The sequence below is a fragment of the Oryctolagus cuniculus genome, chromosome 9, assembly GCF_051225735.1.
Source record: "Oryctolagus cuniculus isolate XC-2025 breed Fujian yellow rabbit chromosome 9, ASM5122573v1, whole genome shotgun sequence".
Taxonomy (NCBI): Eukaryota; Metazoa; Chordata; class Mammalia; order Lagomorpha; family Leporidae; genus Oryctolagus; species Oryctolagus cuniculus.
Genome location: NC_142875.1, coordinates 3386385 through 3405348, shown reverse-complemented (window position 1 = coordinate 3405348; position 18964 = coordinate 3386385). Strand labels below are relative to the sequence as shown.

General features: G+C 50.8%; 1 protein-coding gene across 4 annotated transcripts in view; it reads left to right on the top strand.

The window, feature by feature from the left end:
* The window catches only part of MYO16 (myosin XVI), a 693372-nt gene extending 675844 nt beyond the window's left edge, over positions 1-17528 (top strand). For all 4 annotated transcript variants that reach the window (XM_070048580.2, XM_051849982.3, XM_089303408.1 and 1 more), the window contains exon 35: positions 15977-17528. In XM_070048580.2, coding sequence (XP_069904681.2) covers positions 15977-16204 — 228 coding nt within the window. In that variant the 3' untranslated portion in view covers positions 16205-17528. The remainder of the gene's footprint in view (positions 1-15976) is intronic.
* Positions 17529-18964: the final 1436 nt, after the last annotated feature.

Sequence of the window (18964 nt, the reverse complement as noted above, 5' to 3'; positions counted from 1 at the left end):
AACTTTATTAATTTGGGTCTTCTTCATCTTTTTTTGTTAGTTGGGCCAATAGTGTTTCAATTTTGTTCATTTTTTTTCAAAAACCCAGTTCTTCATTTCCCTGATCTTTTGTATTTTTGTTTCAATTTTGTTTATTTCTTCTCTAATTTTAATTATTTATTTTCTCCTAGTAGTTTTAGGTTTGGTTTGCTGTTATTTTTCTAGGTCCTTGAGATGCATTGATAGCTCATTTATTTGGTGCCTTTCCAATTTCTTGATGTAGGCAACAATTGCTATAAACTTTTCTCTTAACACTGCTTTTGCTGTATCCTATAAGTTTTGATATGTTGTATTGTTATCTTCATTCATTTCCAGAAATTTTTTTATTTCTCTTTTGAGTTCTTCTATGACCACTGTTCGTTCAGGATCATGTTGTTCAGTTTCTGTGTGTCTGCCTATGTTCTAGAGGTTCTTGAGTTGTTGATTTCCAGCTTCATTCTACTGTGGTCTGAGAAGATGCATGGAATAATTTCGTTTTTTTTTTTTTAATTTGCTGAGACTTGCTTTATGGTCTAGCATGTGGTCAATCCTAGAGAAAGTTCCATGCACTTGTAGGAAGAATGTGTATTCTGCGGCTGTAGGATGAAAAGTTCTGTAGATATCTGTTAGGTCCATTTGGTCTATAGTGTTGATTAACCCTGTTTCTTGTTGATTTTCTGTCTGGTTGATCTGTCCATTGCTGAAAGTGGCATATTGAAGTCCCCCATTGCTATTGTATTAAAGTCTATGTCTCCCTTTAAATCCACTAACATTTCTTTTAAATAGCCCAATGCCTTAGAATTCAGTGCATCTACATCTATTTAGTCATACCTTGGACTATGCCTCTGTGGTTTAGTGGAGTGTCCACTCTCTCAGTGAATACCCAGAGCTATGTTTTGGGTATTGTCAGGGAGCTCTGTTCTGCACTCCAGGGTGAGGGGAATGTCCAGGGGGACACTCAAGTTGGGCGTGGTAAATCTGTTTTTTCTTTTTTTTTTTAATCAGAGAGGAGGTTTGCTCCACTCTGTTGGCATAAACTTACGCTCACTCACCCCCTCTCCTCAAAGGAGACCAGTGTCTGAGCACTAGCCCCAGTGGGTACAATATTCACCCACATCCCACAAGAACCCCACACAAAGGACCCGTACAGTCCTTGATGTGAGCACAGACCCCACAGCAATGACCCTCACTAGGGAATCAGGGAGCCCTGAGCATGTGGACTGCCCAGAGACCCAGCCACACCCTGAGCCCTCACACCAGCCACAGTGTTTTCACAGCCCCAGCACACAAGGCTCCCACAGCCATGGGAACCCAGCCCCTGTCAGTTCTCCCAGGCAGACTCAGTTGCTGGGCATGCAGACCCCAGCTGCTGTTACATGTGTCCAAAGTGGCACCTGCCCTCTCTCAGCTTGTTACAGGACTCTGCTGCTGGGTGATTGGGAAGAGGAAAACGTGCCTCCTTTTTTTCCTCTAGGTTGGCAGGAACACTGTTCCCCACAGAGCTCCACACCAGGCGCACGCCAGGTTGTTCCCACAGTTTTATCACCAGTGGCCTGGTTGCTGTGGTCTGGTCTCACTCCCAGTCTGGTGCTGAGGCTCTCGGCTGCCAGAGTCCTGAGCTTTGTTCATCTACAACCTCCATGTAGGTCCACAGTGTCCCCTGAATTTGCCTGACTTTCCCCTGCTTTTTCTCCAAACCCTTCCCTGAGACTCACTCTCCCCACTTTATCTTTCCCTAGGCTAGAGCAGAAAGCTCCCTCCCTGTTCCACCACCTTGGAAACACCCCTCAGGCAGCTTTCACAAGCTGGTACAATGTTTTGTAACATTATTAAATGTATCAGATTCACCATGTTAAAAATACAGCAATAAACTTGGTACCTATGACTTCGGCAGTGAGTGGCATCCGTGGCGGTGAATATCAATGTGAAGTCATGTTTTATATGGTGGTGGCTTCTGAAGTTATATACTTTGAAAATTGCCTACAATGAAAACAGTCCTGGGGGATTCCTTCCACTGCCCGTGTAAAACGTATACATAGTCTTACTGATTGTAACTCGGCACAGTTGTAAGCGAGCATTTATACATAACGTATCAAACAGCTTAAAAGAACAATAGACTTAATTACAGGCTTAATTCTAGGCAAGCAGATGGCAGGATATTCAATTTTCGGGAGTTCATCTCCTTCATTAGTCAGCAAATTTTTATCAAGATTCTATTTTTTCCAGGAACAGATCTACGTCCCAGAGACACCTGGGTGTACAACCAAACCTCTGTCCTTATGGAGGTTAAATTGTAGTATGAGAAAGCAACCGATATGCAACATTTAAGGAAAATGTGTATAATACATTCAAATGTTTAAAAACTATAGAAGGAGGCTGACACCACGGCTCACTAGGCTAATCCTCCACCTTGCGGCGCCGGCACACCGGGTTCTAGTCCCAGTGGGGTGCCGGATTCTGTCCCGGTTGGCCCTCTTCCAGGCCAGCTCTCTGCTGTGGCCAGGGAGTGCAGTGGAGGATGGCCCAAGTGCTTGGGCCCTGCACCCCATGGGAGACCAGGAGAAGCACCTGGCTCCTGCCATCGGATCAGCGCGGTGCACCAGCCGCAGCATGCCAGCCGCGGCAGCCATTGGAGGGTGAACCAATGGCAAAGGAAGACATTTCTGTCTCTCTCTCTCACTGTCCACTCTGCCTGTCAAAAAAAAATATAGAAGGAGACAAGCAAGAGTCGAGCAGGGCAAGCAGGATGGGGAGAAACCAGAGTGGTGTGCAGAGAGTGAGTGTGGTTTGCAGCTGTGAATCACCGGGCCATGGAAGCTGCACTGAGCCGCACCGTTGGGCTCCAGGGAACCACGCAGGTGTTGGGGCAGCCTTCCTGGCCGGCGGCCTCATTGCCCCACAGCCTCAGGGGCTGCACAGTGGTGGCTCTGCCGGTGGCCACCCGAGCATGTTTAAGTGAAGTTGAAATTGATATTGGCCGTAAGTGTCCACTCTAGAAAAGCAAGACTGCTAACGGCATACACCAGAGCGAGAGGCTGTATGTAAAACGTCAGTTATGACTGCATGATGCTATGACTTCCCTCAAAATCATTTCAACAATCAGGAGACTTTGATCCACTCAGAGTGTGGGTAAAGCCAGATGTTCGCCTTTCCTGTGACTGGGAGGTGTTGGACCTCTATTCTTGCTCGAGATATCGGAGGGTTGGGAGAGAGACTGCAGGGTACCTGGACCCCATAATTTTCTGACCACTTCAGAGCAGAATCCAAGCTAAAAGAGGAAGAAGACTCCCATTGTGCTGAAATTTAACAAGCTAACACTGATGAAGGAATTTATCTCAAGACCTCGGACGACCCGGTAGGCCTGGTTGCTCTCTGATTTCTGTGATTGCATTATTATTTGAAACTATAATTTTGCATTTCTTGTCTGTCAGAAATAGATCCTTAAAAGATGAAGAGTGACACTGGGAAGAAGAGTCGTGAGGTCAAGGATGTAAAAAGCCTCGGTGTTGAACCCCGAGTGGATTTGCACTAATTTTACGTACTTGCAGATGACTTATCATCTGTTTTTGGAAAGGCTTGATTTAAGCACTGTGCTCCCATGTTTTGCCTGCCTTGGCCAAGTCCTATCTCTTTTCCTTCCTAATCGAAGCCCCTCCTGAAGTGTGTTTTCTCTTTCTGTTGCGTCTGTATCGTGTGATTTTCCCTGGCTGTGTCTTCATGGCCCTGTAGGTGACCCCAGGGTCACAGTGCAGGAGCTGCCCACTTCATCGGATGTTTTCCTTGAGCACATGGCTGGACTACATTTCCCAGCTTCCCTGGGGTGACGAGGAGTCATGTGACTGAGACTAGCCAGTGGAGTGGGAGCCCTCCTTGAACACATGGCTGGACTACATTTCCCAGCTTCCCGTGGTGATGAGGAGTCATGTGACAGACTAGCCAGTGGAGTGGGAGCCCTAGCACTGGGCTCTACCTCCCAGCTGAGCCTTGCAAACCTCCTGTGCCTGATCTTCCCTGACTCTCCATGCCAGAGCTGGAGGCCAGGTGCTCCAGGGAACAGGCCAGGAGCACTCCAGGGGAAACGGAATGACACCCACTCATTCCGTTCTGGGCTGAAAACGCTCAGGAGATGGACTTCCCTGGTGTGGGGCTGCTGATGTCTGGTGCGTGTGTGCAGCCCGGGGAGTGGCCCTGCCTAATGGATCCTCACGTAGTCTGTTGTTCTTGCTGAGCAGGGTCACTCACGGCGCCGAGTTACCTAAGTTTAGCTCCTGTTTAAAGACTGCAAAAATTGTGCTTGCTCCTGTCTTCCCATTAAGGACTTAATCATACCTTTTTGCTTATCAGAGATTTTGAGGCAAGAAGATGATCGGGGTGCTGCACCTTACAAAGACACACACTCACAATGTTCTCTGTCTAGACAGAAAGTTTGTGCCTTGAAATTATGCAAAAATCAAGATTTTATTTAAAATATTTATTTAAAAGTAAATATTTTCTTACTTATTTGAGAGGTAGAGTTACAGACACAGAGAGAGGTCTTCCATCTGCTGGTTCACTCCACAAATGGCCACAATGGCCAGAGCTGGGCCAACCCAAGAGCTTCTTCTGAGTCTCCCCTGTAGGTGCAGGGGCCCAAACACGTGGGCCATCTTCTGCTTTCCCAGACCTTGGGGCAGCGAACTGGATTGGAAGGTGTGCACAGAGCAGGAACACCATCACCTGTACCACACAGCCAAATGGCCCTTCATCTCGTTGTGCGCCCGGGTCAAATCCCATGTCCTAATGGTCATATCGCCTTTAAATGAATGGTGTCTCTTCCGTGTTCTGACAGCGGGGGTCATGTGCATAGTTCATGGTCAGTTAATACAATACTGCCTGAGATGTCTTCACGTTCGTATCCTGTCCGAGCGTCTTTGTCCATTGACTTGTTCATGCGTTTGTGTCCTCTTGCTCGGCTTGAATGGAAGCCCCCTGAGGGAGCAGGTTGTGTCCTGTGCATCCTGCCAGGTTTTTTTTGTTTTTGTTTTTGTTTTTATTTTTTTATTTTTTTTTTTGACAGGCAGAGTTAGACAGTAAGAGAGAGGGAAAAGTCTTCCTTCCATTGGTTCACCCCCCAAATGGCCACTACGGCCAGCACACTGCACCGATCCAAAGCCAGGATCCAGGTGCTTCCTCCTGGTCTCCCATGTGGGTGTGGGGCCCAAGCACTTGGGCCATCCTCCACTGCCCTCCCGGGCCACAGCAGAGAGCTGGCCTGGAAGAGGAGCAACCGGGACAGAATCCGGTGCCCCAACCAGGATTAAAACCCAAGGTACCGGCACTGCAGGCGGAGGATTAGCCTAGTGAGCCACGGTGCAGGCCATCCTGCCAGGTTCTATATAACCTATCAGAGTGCCTTCATCATCATTTAAAGCCCATTTGTTGGTTGATTAAAAGACAGGGAAATTGACTTGGAAGTCAGTGTAATTAGCTCGACTGAACTTTGGGTACCTGAATTTGCATTCTGCCTCTGCCACTGAGTGGCCAAGTGACTTGAAAATGAATTCCTGTAGCTATGAAAGAAGGCAGATAGTCCTTAACCTGCCTGTTCCGAGTGGTTGCGACTCGCTACTAAAGTGAGAACAGGTGAAGATGCTTTAAGGACAGAGCAAGATCATGAGGCTGGAAGTGGAGTTGGGCCTTGGAAACCTCAAAGGACTTCATCAGCCGGGAGGTCTAAATTTGGACATGCAAATCAGGACTATTGTAGGGAAGAGGAGCAGAGTGTGTTCTGCATATATCTGGTTGGGTAGAAATAGAGAGACTGTGTGAGAATGGATGATGACGAGGCTGGAATAATCAGTGTGGCCAGAAAATCCAGAACCCTCTGGAAGTTGCTGGAGCACGGGGGTTGCTATTTAGGATGGGAAGGCAGTGACATCGAAGATTTGGGGGCCGCCAGGTGAAATGAATATGTGTTCTTTGAGACATTTCTTGGGAGAGAAAATCTAGTTGCTTAACTATCCTCAGGCGTAGCTCTTGATGTTAGCAGTAAGCCTGCCGTCTCATCCCAAGTATACCAGTGCTCTTACTTGCTATGCTTCCAGTATAACAGATTTATGTTTTTTTCCATATATTCTCTGTATTTGAACTCTGTAGCCATAATGTCATTAATGTAAATACACTCTAAATAGGTGACGTGGGTCTTTGCTACACTCTGCCATGCACTTTTGTGGCTACTGCAGTGTTTTTGGGGAATGAACTGAGGTCAGAGAACAGAAATCGTCTCAGATGTGTACTCTGCATGTCACAGATTCATTATGTGGCTTGATGTGCAGCAGCACCCCGAGTGTAGCCTTCAGTTCACGTGAGACACCGACCCACTCGCTCATCAGGATGCCCTTCTGTTGATTGCTATGAGCTGAGTGATTGAACTAAGCTGCAAAACCCGGAAGTCTATTTGAATTCTACACAATGTATCCAATAGAACCTCACGTACTAGGTATGTCATGAAGAGTTGTCGAATCTTTTAAGAAAGTGAGGCCGGCGCTGTGGCAGTTGGGTAAAGCCACTGCCTGCAGTGCCGCCATCCCACATGGGCACGGATTTGGGTCCCAGCTGCCCCACTTGCAGTTCAGCTCCCTGCTGGGAAAGCAGCTGTGGACGCCCCAAGTCCTTGGCCCTGGCACCCACGTGGGAGACCCAGATGAAGCTCCTGGCTCCTGGCTCCAGCCTGGCCCCTGGCTTTGGCCTGGCTCAGCACTGGCTGTTGCAGCCATCTGGGGAGTGAACCAGCAGATGGAATATCTCTCTGTCTCCGTAACTCTGACTTTCAGATGAATATATGAATCTTTGAAAAGAAAAAAGAGAGCAAACCACCCAGATAAGGCTAACAAATTAAACTCCTCTGGTTTCCTCAACTCCCATTGTCCAGATATATGTAATCTTGTTTCTAATAAAGCCTTTCATGTGCTTTTCAAATCGAGTTTCCCCCTCTATTTAAACCGTAGGCAGCACAGGACGTGGACTTGACTGGGTGCTGTGTAAATGACCACTCTGAGTGAGGAAGGAAGGAACAGCGCTTCCCAGGCTAAGCCGCAGGTGCTATGCTCACTTTCAGATGGTGTTCCTGAGATTTAGCAGTACAGACATATACAGCCCTTTCACAAGCGTGGTGCTGAGTCATGTTGTATTTTCTGCCACATCTTCAGGATTTATTTCGGTAGAGCTCAGTTTTACCCGCTGTGGTTTCCAAACCTCTTCTTTAACGCCTGTTCCCTCCAATGTCTTGTTAGCACCTAGTGGTAATGAAATTTGCATCTTAAACACTAATGTTCACTATCCTGTCAGCCAAGACACTGCCTTCTTTTAATTTCCATAAATGTCAGTAAATGCCTCTTTTCACCTGCGGGTGAATAGTCAATAGAAAAATCAATTCTGTGACAAATGAGCAGCAACATGATTTCACGTATGAATTATTTAACACAGATTATTTTTATCCTTGAAGAGAAAGACAAGATAAAAATCAGCAGCAATCTAGTGCTTTATATGTGTTAGTATAACCCATAGAAATCCGTGTCCACATGAATTTATATCTCATTTCTAGTTAGTTCAGCTCACAGAACTCTATTAAAGGCACAATAAGGAATTATCAAAAATGAGTAGATCCATAAACCATAAACCTCACTAAGCCTTCAGATCATGTTGCATTTTTCCTCTAGGTTATAAGACTTTTAGTGTTTTGGACCCCTGCAAATAACTGAACTACTTACAAAGGTTGCACGTTCAAGGAAGATCTCACATGAAATCAGTCCTGAAGTCAGAGTGGAACTCTGTCTTCATATCCTAGATGCTGGAAGACAGGAAACGCTTTGCAGTCTGTGTCGGGAAATGGAAGCTAGAGTCCCACCTAGTACCTGTGAGTATCAGATCCTGAAGCTTCTCTAGCCCAGAAGGAAGCCCCTGCTGCCCCATGCTGGGTCGTGGGGGCAGCACTGCTGTGCCCTGGGGATGGCGGTTTCTAGGAAGGAATCGTGCTGACATCCTGATGACAGGAAGAGATTGGCTGGAGGAAGAGTCTCCCGCCCGTAGGGAAATGGGTCTGGAAACTGATCCTTGTGTGTCCCTCGCACTGGCTGGGCTGAAGAGTACTTTCCGTGTGCACAGCAGATGTACCCATGCACCTGCACATGACCCCGAAGAGTGAGAGAAAGCGGTGCGGGCGTGTGGCCGCCCCAGCGTGGCGGTGTACGTGGTCTAAACAGACAGGAGCGTGTGTACAAGAACCGCAGCCTCCCTTCGGCACAGCCACGGTGGGGCGGCTCCGCCAACACTGCCCCTGTGGTTTCTGAAAGAGAATCCGTCTGTGGATTGCTTTCCAAGGCTCGGGTTTCCCCAGCTCCCCATGCACTGTGGCTCTCCCATCGCAGGATCACAAGCGACCCCCAAGCTCTGTCAGGTCTCCTTTGAACGCCAAATTTGAAAAAAAAACCACACACTAATTCCCAAACATCTCATTAGATCCTCCGAACAATTTCGTCTGCAAAGACATTCAGACTGCTAGAGAGCCCATGGCCTTTCCTCAAAGCCCGTTTGGTTGTTGTTTTCCCTCTTTAACCCTGTTCTAGAATAGAGTCATTCCCCCATGTCGTGCAGAAACCACAGTTCTGGATTCCTATGAGCTTATTAGAGCCTCTGAGCCACGGTCAGCAGGATGTCCTGGTGACCGTCGCGCTCTGCCTGATGGCTGTCGCAGCTCATCCTGACGTTGAGAGGTGCATAGCAGGCGAGGGCCGAGGGACCACCAGCCCCCCGTGTGATCTCCCAGCAGCCCAGCATCGTGAGTGAGCTCCCAGGGCCTCCTTGTATCTGAAAAGGCGTTCCCTGGATGCACGCCCCGCGAGTGCATCTCCTAGGTCCACCAGGCGTGGCTTGAAGACACCCGCTCTGTTCCTGTCCCTGGGCCTGCGGGAGGGGAGGCGTTCACCTGCTCCTGGTCCTAACCAACACAAACACCCAGCGCAGGTCGGTACAATAACCACCTTCTCTCAACGGGGGCCGGGCGTCCGTGCACGTCCTCTGTCTAACTCTAAGTGAGAACTAAGTGAGATGTTACTTGATTCATTTTGGATCGCACCCTCGGTTTCTCAAGCAGTGACTAACTCTACTCAGGGCTAGATCAACAGGTCTCCAAACTGCTTAATGTAAGAGGGTGCTTCAGACACACCACAGATAAAAGGAAACCCACGAACAGGAGAGGTTCCCAGAATGTTCCCGGAAAAATGTGTGTTGTGAGGAATTATGCGTAAATTTCAACAATTTTTGTACCAAAATAAACTGATCTTTTAATTCCATTTTCCCACAAACTCCTTCAAAGTCCCCTCACATATCAGGGCTCTTTGGAAACTGGAAGAACTTCTCTTTGACCCTTAGCATTTTTGTGTTATTTTGCAGCAGAGTTCATCAAATGTGTATGCACACACATGAAATCTCTGTGCTTTTAGCTCAAGTAACAGCTGTAAAACCAGAGCAAGTGTATAAACGGAATAGAATCAAAGCCCACGGAACGAATAAAAGAAAGTTCCAGAAATTGGTGTTAGATGTAAGATTGTGTTTGGCTGAAATGGCGCGGCCATTGCAAGCATGGCCCTGGCCATCAGCGGCGTCCACCTGCATGTGGGGCTTCCTTCCGGTCCCTGCCAGGGGCTCAGCAAATCTCCTCCCTTGTTTTCTGCCGCAAAGGCTGGGAGACTTTTGCACTTCCCCACTTCCTGCTGTCACTCTGCTTTCCCTGGAGAAAAAAAAAAAAAAAGAAAATTCATTTGCGTATTAAATGCGTCTGCTCTTTGGTTGTTAACCTGCAACAGTATAAATAGACCTACTTATGTTCACCCTCCCATAAATAAAATGTAAAGGCAGAGAACAAGATCTTGTTGAGTGCTGGGTTGAGAAGTGGGTGTTCAGATGATACAAAGCACAAAAAAAAAATGCAAAAATATTTGGTCATGCAAAGGACTTGAAGACCCCTGAAATTCAGGAGAAGTAATTAACATGTGCTCCATCTGTCACTAAGGGCTGCTTATGTCCTTTATTACTTAATCCTAAAATTCAGAAAACTCTAAACCTTTCATCATTTGCCTCCTGTAAAGCCTTCTTTAGCCTTAGATCACACATGTGTGTGTCTCTCGATACAGACACAGAGATCTTAGCTCCTGTTGTAACCCCAGTGAAGCACTCAGTATTCTGAGAACTTTTTAACAGCAAAGGAAGAAACGCTGTTGTGCTCACACGGGGTGGCAGATCGTGGGAGAGTACTTTAGCTTGGCGTCATTCAGCCTGGCCATCCTAACAGTCCTCACTCCACAGTGTGTAGGGAAGGGTTTCTCAACTCGGAGAACTCACGGGGGCCAGACCCTAGGGGCCGTGCTCACAGGGCTCTCCCCCTGAGCCACCTGAGGTCCCTGGCTTCTGTGTCCCCTCGTGTTCCTAGCAGGCTGCACTCAGTCCCCCATCACTGTGATAGAAAGAAAGCAGGGAGGTTCCACGGGCTCCCTCCGTGAAGGGCTGCTCCTGGGTGTGAGTGAGTTGTCACAAGCGTCAGCCACACTCTGCTCATCAGGAACCACCCGAGCTCTCCCTGGGGCTCCAGGTGGGCGTCTTCATGCTTACTCCATCATTCCCGGCCTCATTAAGCCTCATTAAGAAAGGGACTCTCTCATGGCTTGCGTGCATAAGCCTCACCTTTTGTAACGTAGCTGGAAATTCAAATATTTTTAGTAACCCTTGAGAAGCTTTGAAAGGGCAGAGAGTTTGTTCATTTATTTCACAAAGAGAAGCAGTGACTCGGGAGCTTTGGGACAAGCCTGCTTTGGATCAGCCGCCGTGAGTCTCAGAGTAGACTCGCCCTGCCCCGTGCCTCTGTGGGGCGGCTCCAAGTACACGTGTGTTCCTCTCAGAAGGCTGGCAGATGGTTATGCAGTGCCTTCTCGGTCATGGTGAAGATCTGTGGGAAAGAGGATCTACAAGCACGCAGGATGGACCCATTTCGTGCTCTGTGTGGAGACAGTGCTGGGTGGTGGCTCAAGCTCACTACTCTCAGGACACAGTGCCATCAAAGCACCAGCAGCCGGGTGGAGATTTGGATTCTATTTTGGGGATTTTTTTCCTAATTTTTGTTAATGTGTTTTCTTTCGATTAGAGGGGGAGAGAGAGAGAGGTCTTCCTTATGCTAGCTCACTCCTCAGATGCCTGCCACATCTGAGCTGGATCAGAGTTCAGAACTCAATCCAGGTCTCCTACGTGGCTGGGAGCTACTTGAGCTGTGACCTGCTGCTTCCCGAGATGTGCACCAGCGGGAAGCTGGATCAGAAGTGGGGCCGGGGCTCTCACAGGCACCCGGACACGTCTGTCTCTCCTTTATGCTTCGCTCTTTTATGTAGGGATTTCCCTCTGTTTTATATCCCTTTCTGTACTTTTCTTAGGTTAATTATTTATTGTTTCATAATTCCCTTATTGTCACTCACTGATTGAATGTTCTCTCACTGGTCTTTAAGTAGCTTCACTAGAGAACAAGGCACCCCTACTTGACTTACCGAATCCTTACTAATTTTCCACTTTGCTAATGTTGCTGGAAACTCAAGGTATCTCAACTCTATTTAATTCCTCCTGGCTTTTGCAATGATTGCTGGCATGCATCCCTGTCTTACATAAAATTTAAAATCTTCCAGACATTCCGAGCATATCCTTTGTATTTACCCAGGGGCTCACTAACTCTTGCATTCCTAATGCCTTCTGAAATTTTCCGTTTTCCAGGGTTGGCGTTTGGCCTAATGGTTAAGGTGCCCCTTGGGACACCTCCATCCCACATCAGAGTGCCTGGGCTTGAAGCCTGGCCATGCTCCCAGCTACAGCTTCCTGCTAATGCAGGCTCAAGGAGGCAGCAGGTGGTGGCTCAAGTACTTGGGTCCCTGCCACCCACCTGGGAGACCCACAGTTAGTTCCAGCCTCCTGGCCCAGCCCCAGCCACTGCGGGCATCTGAGAAGTGAACGAGCAGAGAGGATAGATCTCTCTCTCTCTCTCTCTCTCTCTGTCTCTCAACATATATAGTAACCCTGCATGCTCCTTGAGATACCTCCAAGTTTTGTTCTTTAAAGAAATTACGTCCATTTTTCCATTTGGCGTTATTTTCAATCATCCAAAAAAACTTCATGATGACAAAGGCCTTCATTTTACTTCTTTGTCCAAAAACATTGTTTTCACTGTCATTTTTTTTATTGAGTTCAGCAGTGTTGGCTGATGTGTTCTCTTTCAGGAATTTAACCTGTCGTTTGCTGTTTCCTGCTCTGGGTGATTCTCTCGAGATGTTGCCGGTCACTCTCTCTGCGGTGCCTTTGACTGGAATTCGACTTTTCTTCTGTATTTGTAAAGCTGTTTTCTGTGGTTGGTCTGTGGCACTTTGGATATGATCTAGCCTTGGCTTCTTGTTGGTGCCAGCACAGGGGTGGTGTTTATCTCTGTCTGGTGTGCAGGGCTTGTGGACGTGTGTTGGTGCTGTCCCCAGCTCTGGACACACCTCTGAATATTGCTTCACCGTGTTCTTTCTCCTCGACGTCCAGTGCGCCTGTTGTATGGTTACTGCGGTATCTCTTCTGTTTGGCGTTTTCTGTATTGTCTTAAATGCCGAATCATAGGTGCTTATGTATTTGAGACTCACAGAGACAGACAACTCCCGTCCACTGCGTCACTCCCCAAATGCACGCAATGGGATGGGGTTGGGCCCGGCAAAAGCCAAGAGCCAGGAACTCAGCCCACGTCCTCCCACACGGGTGGCAGAGGGCCCGCTACGTGACCACTTGCTGTCTCCAGGATCTGCGTCAGCAGGAAGCTGGAGTCGGAAGCTGGAGCAGGGACTCAAACCAGATACTCCAGCGTGGGACAAGGGTGTCTTAGCTGCCCGGCCAAATACCCATCCCATAACCAAAGCCATTTTAAAGTCTTGATCTGTTAACTCCAAGATGTGGATCATCCTTGAGTGTTCTGTCTTTTGACTTTTGGTAAGATTTTGTTGTCTTTTTCTATATACAAAAGTACTTTTAAAAGTTCCTGGAAAACAGTGGAATTAGTTTTGGTGTATTTTGAAACCCATGTGTACAGGTTTGTTTTTTTTTTTTTTCACATTGTCCGTGAACTTTGGGGGCCCCTGGGGTAGTGATCTCTCAGGGGGTGGAGACCGAGGGCACGTAGCTCTGGGAGGGGCTCAGTCACGTCAGAGCAGAGCTGGGCTGAGGGCTTGGTGGCCTCTGCGTCTCGTCCAGAGCCCCTGGACCACCTGTGCTCTGGCGATGGCCGCTCAGGTCTTCGTCCCTCGGTGCAGAGCCTCCGGCACACCTGGCTCCACACCCTCCGGCCCCAGCGCCACCAACAGCCGCAGGCCCCACAGTGTGTCAAGTCTGCAAGTGCCTTGGCGTTGGGGCTGGCCACGGGCTGGAGGCCATCACAGCCCCGTCCAGTGTTTGCTTAGCTGGGGGAGAGGTCATTCTGCTAAGGCACCAGTCGCCCTGCAGTTGACATGCTCAACCAGTGTCCCTTGTGGGAAGTGGCTGTGCGTTTGGGGAACCTCAGGTTTCCTTTTGCATCTGGAGCCCTGTGAAGCTGGGAAGCATCTCACAATCTCCTTGCCCCCCCCCCCCGAGGCCTCCACGTCTGCCGAAGAGCTCAGGACTGGACGTCTCCCTAGAGGCGAGCAGCCGGTCATCACCAGTCAGCACGGAAAGCCTCGCACCGTCCGGAGCGCTCTCAGCTTGACAGAGCCCTCCGATGTTATTTCTGCAGTTGACCCTCTTTCTCTCGTTATTTTTATGAAACAGGAGCCTGCCACCAACTGTGATTTCCTGTGCAGAAGTGGAAGTGGGCTTTGCTTTCTTTTTTTTTTTTTTTTTTGAGATTTATTTATTTATTTATTTATTTGAAAGTCAGAGTTACACAGAGAGAGGAGAGGCAGAGAGAGAGAGAGAGGTCTTCCATCTGCTGGTTCACTCCCCAATTGGCCACAACGGCCAGAGCTGGGCCGATCCAAAGCCAGGAGCCAGGAGCCTCCTCCAGGTCTCCCACGTGGGTGCAGGGCCCAAGGACCTGGGCCATCTTCTACTGCTTTCCCAGGCTGTAGCACAGAGCTGGATCAGAAGTAGAGCAGCCAGGACTTGAACCCGTGCCCATATGCCAGCACTGCAGGTGGCGGCTTTACCTGTTACGCCACAGCACTGGCCCCTCTGGCTTTCTTTTCTATTGTATGGCTCTCACATTTTTCCGCCTGCAGAAATGACAGCTCAGCGTACCTTTGGAGACATCAGTCGAGCTGGTTGAGGTGCTTGTCCGTCAGTCACGTGCCGTCTCCTAAGGATGAGCCTGGCAACATTATTTTTCAGAGTGCTGCAAGCAACTGAATGGGTATCCAGGCCCACGGACAGGGAGTTCCCCTCCATGCATCTAAAAGCCGACAGCACAGCACGCACTGGTGGAGGATGCTACGAGACCTAGAACTCACACGTGGGGAGACACCCAGACCCCCCAGGAATTCCCGTTAGACAACACAGGGCAGGGGGGCCCAGCACCTGTGAAGGAAGGTTGTGCAAGGCAGGGCCACGGCTGCAGACGTGGACGGGGCCAGACCGCCTGCTTCCTCCCTTTCCTCGGTTCTTTGGGCGAGTTCCCTGGCCTCTCTGCACCTTGGTTTCCTCCCCTGCTGACGGCAGCACCTAACTAAGAGCAGCACGTGGGCTGCTGTTTGCCAGGTGTTTAGAGAAGAACGTCATGCGCACTTGGCACCCAGAGCATGCACTAGCAGCTGCGTTCTGCAAGTCCTCCCTGGCAGGCATCCTCTCGGCTCATCCCACCTCTGGGAGAAGCCACCCAGCCCCTCCAGCCTCTGCCCAGCCCCCCGCCCCAATCTCTCACGCCTGCATCCTCCCAGGGCCGGCTTCCCTCGACGCTCCTTCTCCATCGATGCCTGGGGCTCGCCGGGTGTCTCCTCCGCCGCATGCATGCTTATTGGGTGGTTGGGTGGTTGTTTTTTTTTTTTTTTTTTGGTTGCCTAGAAACTCAACTTGGGAGACTCCTGGCTGATAAGCAGCAAGAGATGGAGCTATGGCCTCTGAAGATAGGTTTGGCCTCCGTGGCCTCTGTGGCTTCTGTGTCTTGTTAGCACCCTCCCCTTCATTGAAGCCTTGGAACTCCTCTTCCTTGGGGAAACAGAGGGCTGTGTTGTTGACGTTAGAACCGGGGCTGGGGCACCGAGAAACCTTGCTGCCTTCCAGGTGCGACTGTCTGTGCAGGACCCTCGCCACTGAGTTCTGCTTGATTTCATTTTATCCTGTGTTCGGGGGGGCCGTGGTACCGGGACAAAGCCCCTGACCCTGTGGGAGTGGCACGCACCACGTCGTTTCCGCTCAGTTCTCCCCAGCATCCCCCTTCTGACTGCATGGTCTCATCTTTAACCCAGCATACTCACGTCAAGAATGCAACCAACATGGGCGTCTGCAGCATCCCCTTATCCCGGCCACAGCTGCCCAGCTCCTTGTCCTGCCGTGCCCTGCTGAAGTCAAGGGAGGGGCTCCTTCTCCCCTCGCAGCCACAGGGAGCAACAGATGCAGCTGGTGTGGTCCAGGCTCAGGTGCCTTCGAGAAAGCCAACAAGGGTTCAGGCCTTCTCGAGCTCAGCCGGCCCTCCGCCGGTGAGCAGCTCCGTGTCGCTGTGGGTGTCTCTCCCAGTGCTCACTGCTTGGAAGCACTTGTGTGTGCACTGAGGGGATGAGGGGCTGCCCTTGGCGTTCTGTTCCACTGGTCTTCATTCAGGGGTTCCCCAGGGGCTGTCCCACCTGGAGCTCTGCAGAGAGCCCGTTCTGGGCCCCCAGCGGGGCCCCTGTTCCCCGCGTGTTTCTGCTGCACGCCGCACTCACTGCTGCTCTCCTCCGTCTTCCTCCCGCAGGTCATCCACCAGCTGCGGCTCTCGGAGAACGAGAGCGTGGCCCTGCAGGAGCTGCTGGACTGGAGGCGGAAGCTCTGTGAGGAGGCAGAGGAGTGGCAGCAGATCCTGCACCCCGCCGAGCCCAGGGCGCCTCCCCCGCCGCCCTGCAAGAAGCCGACCCTTGTGAAGAAGCCAGAAGGGGGCCCCTGCCACAGGTTGCCCTCCGAGCTCTGGGACAGCACCATCTGACGTGGCCGCACCGCCACGCACGGAGCCCCACCGCCCAGCCACACCGCGCCGCGACGCCAGACGGTGCCTCTCATGCACGCTGGGGCTGCCTCCAACCATTTCCACAACAAAGCACAGGACCCTGGCGCTGAACACATGAGGTTTCCCATGTGTGTGTGTGCATGTGTGTGCATGTGAGAGTGTGTGTGTGTCCATCCATGTGTGTGTGCACACTTGAGAGCATGTGTGAGTCCATCCATGTGTGTGTGCACACTCGAGAGCATGTGTGAGTCCATCCGTGTGTGTGCATGTGAGAGCATGTGTGCGTCCATCCATGTGTGTGTGCACACTCGAGAGCATGTGTGAGTCCATCCATGTGTGTGTGTGCATGTGAGAGCATGTGTACGTCCATCCATGTGTGTGTGCACACTCGAGAGCATGTGTGAGTCCATCCGTGTGTGTGCATGTGAGAGCATGTGTGCGTCCATCCATGTGTGTGTGCACACTCGAGAGCATGTGTGAGTCCATCTGTGTGTGTGTGCATGTGAGAGCGTGTGTGCGTCCATCCATGTGTGTGTGCACGTGAGAGCATGTGTGAGTTCATCTGTGTGTGCACTTGAGAGCATGTGTGTGCACGTGAGAGCATATGTGCGTCCATCTGTGTGTGTGTGCACGTGAGAGCGTGTGTACATCCATCCATGTGTGTGTGCACACACGAGAGCATGTGTGAGTCCATCCATGTGTGTGCACGTGAGAGCATGTGTGAGTTCATCTGTGTGTGCACGTGAGAGCGTGTGTGCATCATCCATGTGTGTGTGCACACTCGAGAGCATGTGTGAGTCCATCCATGTGTGTGCACGTGAGAGCGTGTGTGCATCATCCATGTGTGTGTGCACACTCGAGAGCATGTGTGAGTCCATCCATGCATGGGTATGTGCACACACGGGAGCATGTGAGTCCATCCGTGTGTGTGTGTGTGTGTGTGTGTGTGTGGTTTCCTACCGTTTTGTGGTGATGCACTCTGAGTTTTAGGTTCCACGTCTTCAGGCCATGCTACCCATCGGTGGCAAGAGAGACGCTGGGAACAGGGTGTTTGAGGAGCGAGAAGGGAAGACAGAGGTGGGCGTGGAGCGACCCACGCACACGCCCTGTGCATTTTTACAGAAATCAGCAGCAACGGCCGCGTATGTCCGGGGGTTTTAATACGGTCCAGAACGTGGACAGACATCTTACTTCTGTGTAGGCGTTTGTGTCTCCTGACCACCTTGATGTGTTTATTACTGTATTTTATAACTTTATGCCGTCGGTGGTGCTCCCTGCCTCAAAATACAGATTTTAAAACATTCTTTCTAGATCTTTTTTTCTCTCCACCCCACCCCTTCTTTCAAACGCATCATACCTAAACCTGTCACGACCATCTCGTTGTGGTCTCGGCTTTGCCAGGGTCCGTCCCTGCGAGAGCTTGGACGGAGCTCCCTGCTTTAGATTCGGCCGTGGGTCAGGAGGCCGTGGTCCCTGCCTGTGCCCTGCGCTCCTGGACGCGGGGGTGGCCCATGCACGCCTCCTTAGACGTCACCTCCCCACTTCAGCGTGGCTCCAGGAGCGCCTACGGCACTCACTTGCACACTTAGGGCTTCAGAGCCATAGCTGGTGGCAGCCAAGGCTCACGTACACCCAGGGGCTGACACAGGACAAGTCCACGGAGATTCTGCATCACAAAGCAGTCTCCCTCCCAGCGTCCACTGCATGACTGACTTGCTGCGTGCCCTCGGCCCTCCTCACGCGTGGATGCGGTCCCCCGGCTGTCGGCACACTCGGAGCAACGGCCCCAGACCACCACGTCTTGCTACTTCGAACATTCTCTTCGTACCAGCCTTTGAAAATCGACTGTGCCAATAAAAGGGTACAATTACGCTCTCCTGTGGGTCTCCTTGTTTGTTGCTGTGGTCTTCCAGGGACACGCGTGCTCTCTGCTCAGACAAGCACAGGCGGTGAGGTGATCCCTCCCACCCGCTGTGGTGGGTACTGCCTGGCTGCATTGTGCAACGTCGGGTTCCAGAGCCCTGCATTCCACGCAAGCTTATGCTTATTTAGCTGAAACCAACAGATCCAGAGGCAGCTGCTATGAGAAAGGTGGTTGGTCGAATTGAGAAATCACTAGAGAAGCAATCACACCGTGCCATTGGAGTGGGAGGGAGCACACGGGGGAGGCCCAGGGCTGGCCAGGTGACAGGAGGAAGCCAGAGAGCTGTCGCTCCCACAGAAGGAGCAGAGAGAACAGGCGTGACCAACAGCAGTGGGTTCTCGGGGATAGAAACTGGCTCTGGGGGTCGCTCCCCAGTCCTGAGACCAGTGGATCTGCCAGGTGGTGCCTGCAGTGGGGACCCAGTGAGCTGGTACGGGAGGAGGTTGAGGCACGGGCGCTGGAGCGCGTGGCCTGCATGTGAGAGCTATGCCCTTGGGTCAGTCACTTACTGTGTCTGGGATGTTTCCTGGTTTTTTTTGTATGTTTTGTTTTGTTGTGTTTTTTTGAAAGGCGGAGCAAGAGATCTGCCATCTGCTAGTTCACTCCCCCAGATGCCCGCAACAGCCAGAGCCGGGCCAGGCCAAAGCCAGGAGGCCAGAACTCTGCCTAGATCCCTCACGTGGATGGCAGGGATCCAGATCCTTGAGCCACATTAGCAGGCAGCTGGATCAGCAGTGGAGCTGGAACTCAATGCTGGACGCTACACGAGGGCTAACAGCTGCTGCAGACCCTGACTCCTGTGTCTAGGAGTTGAC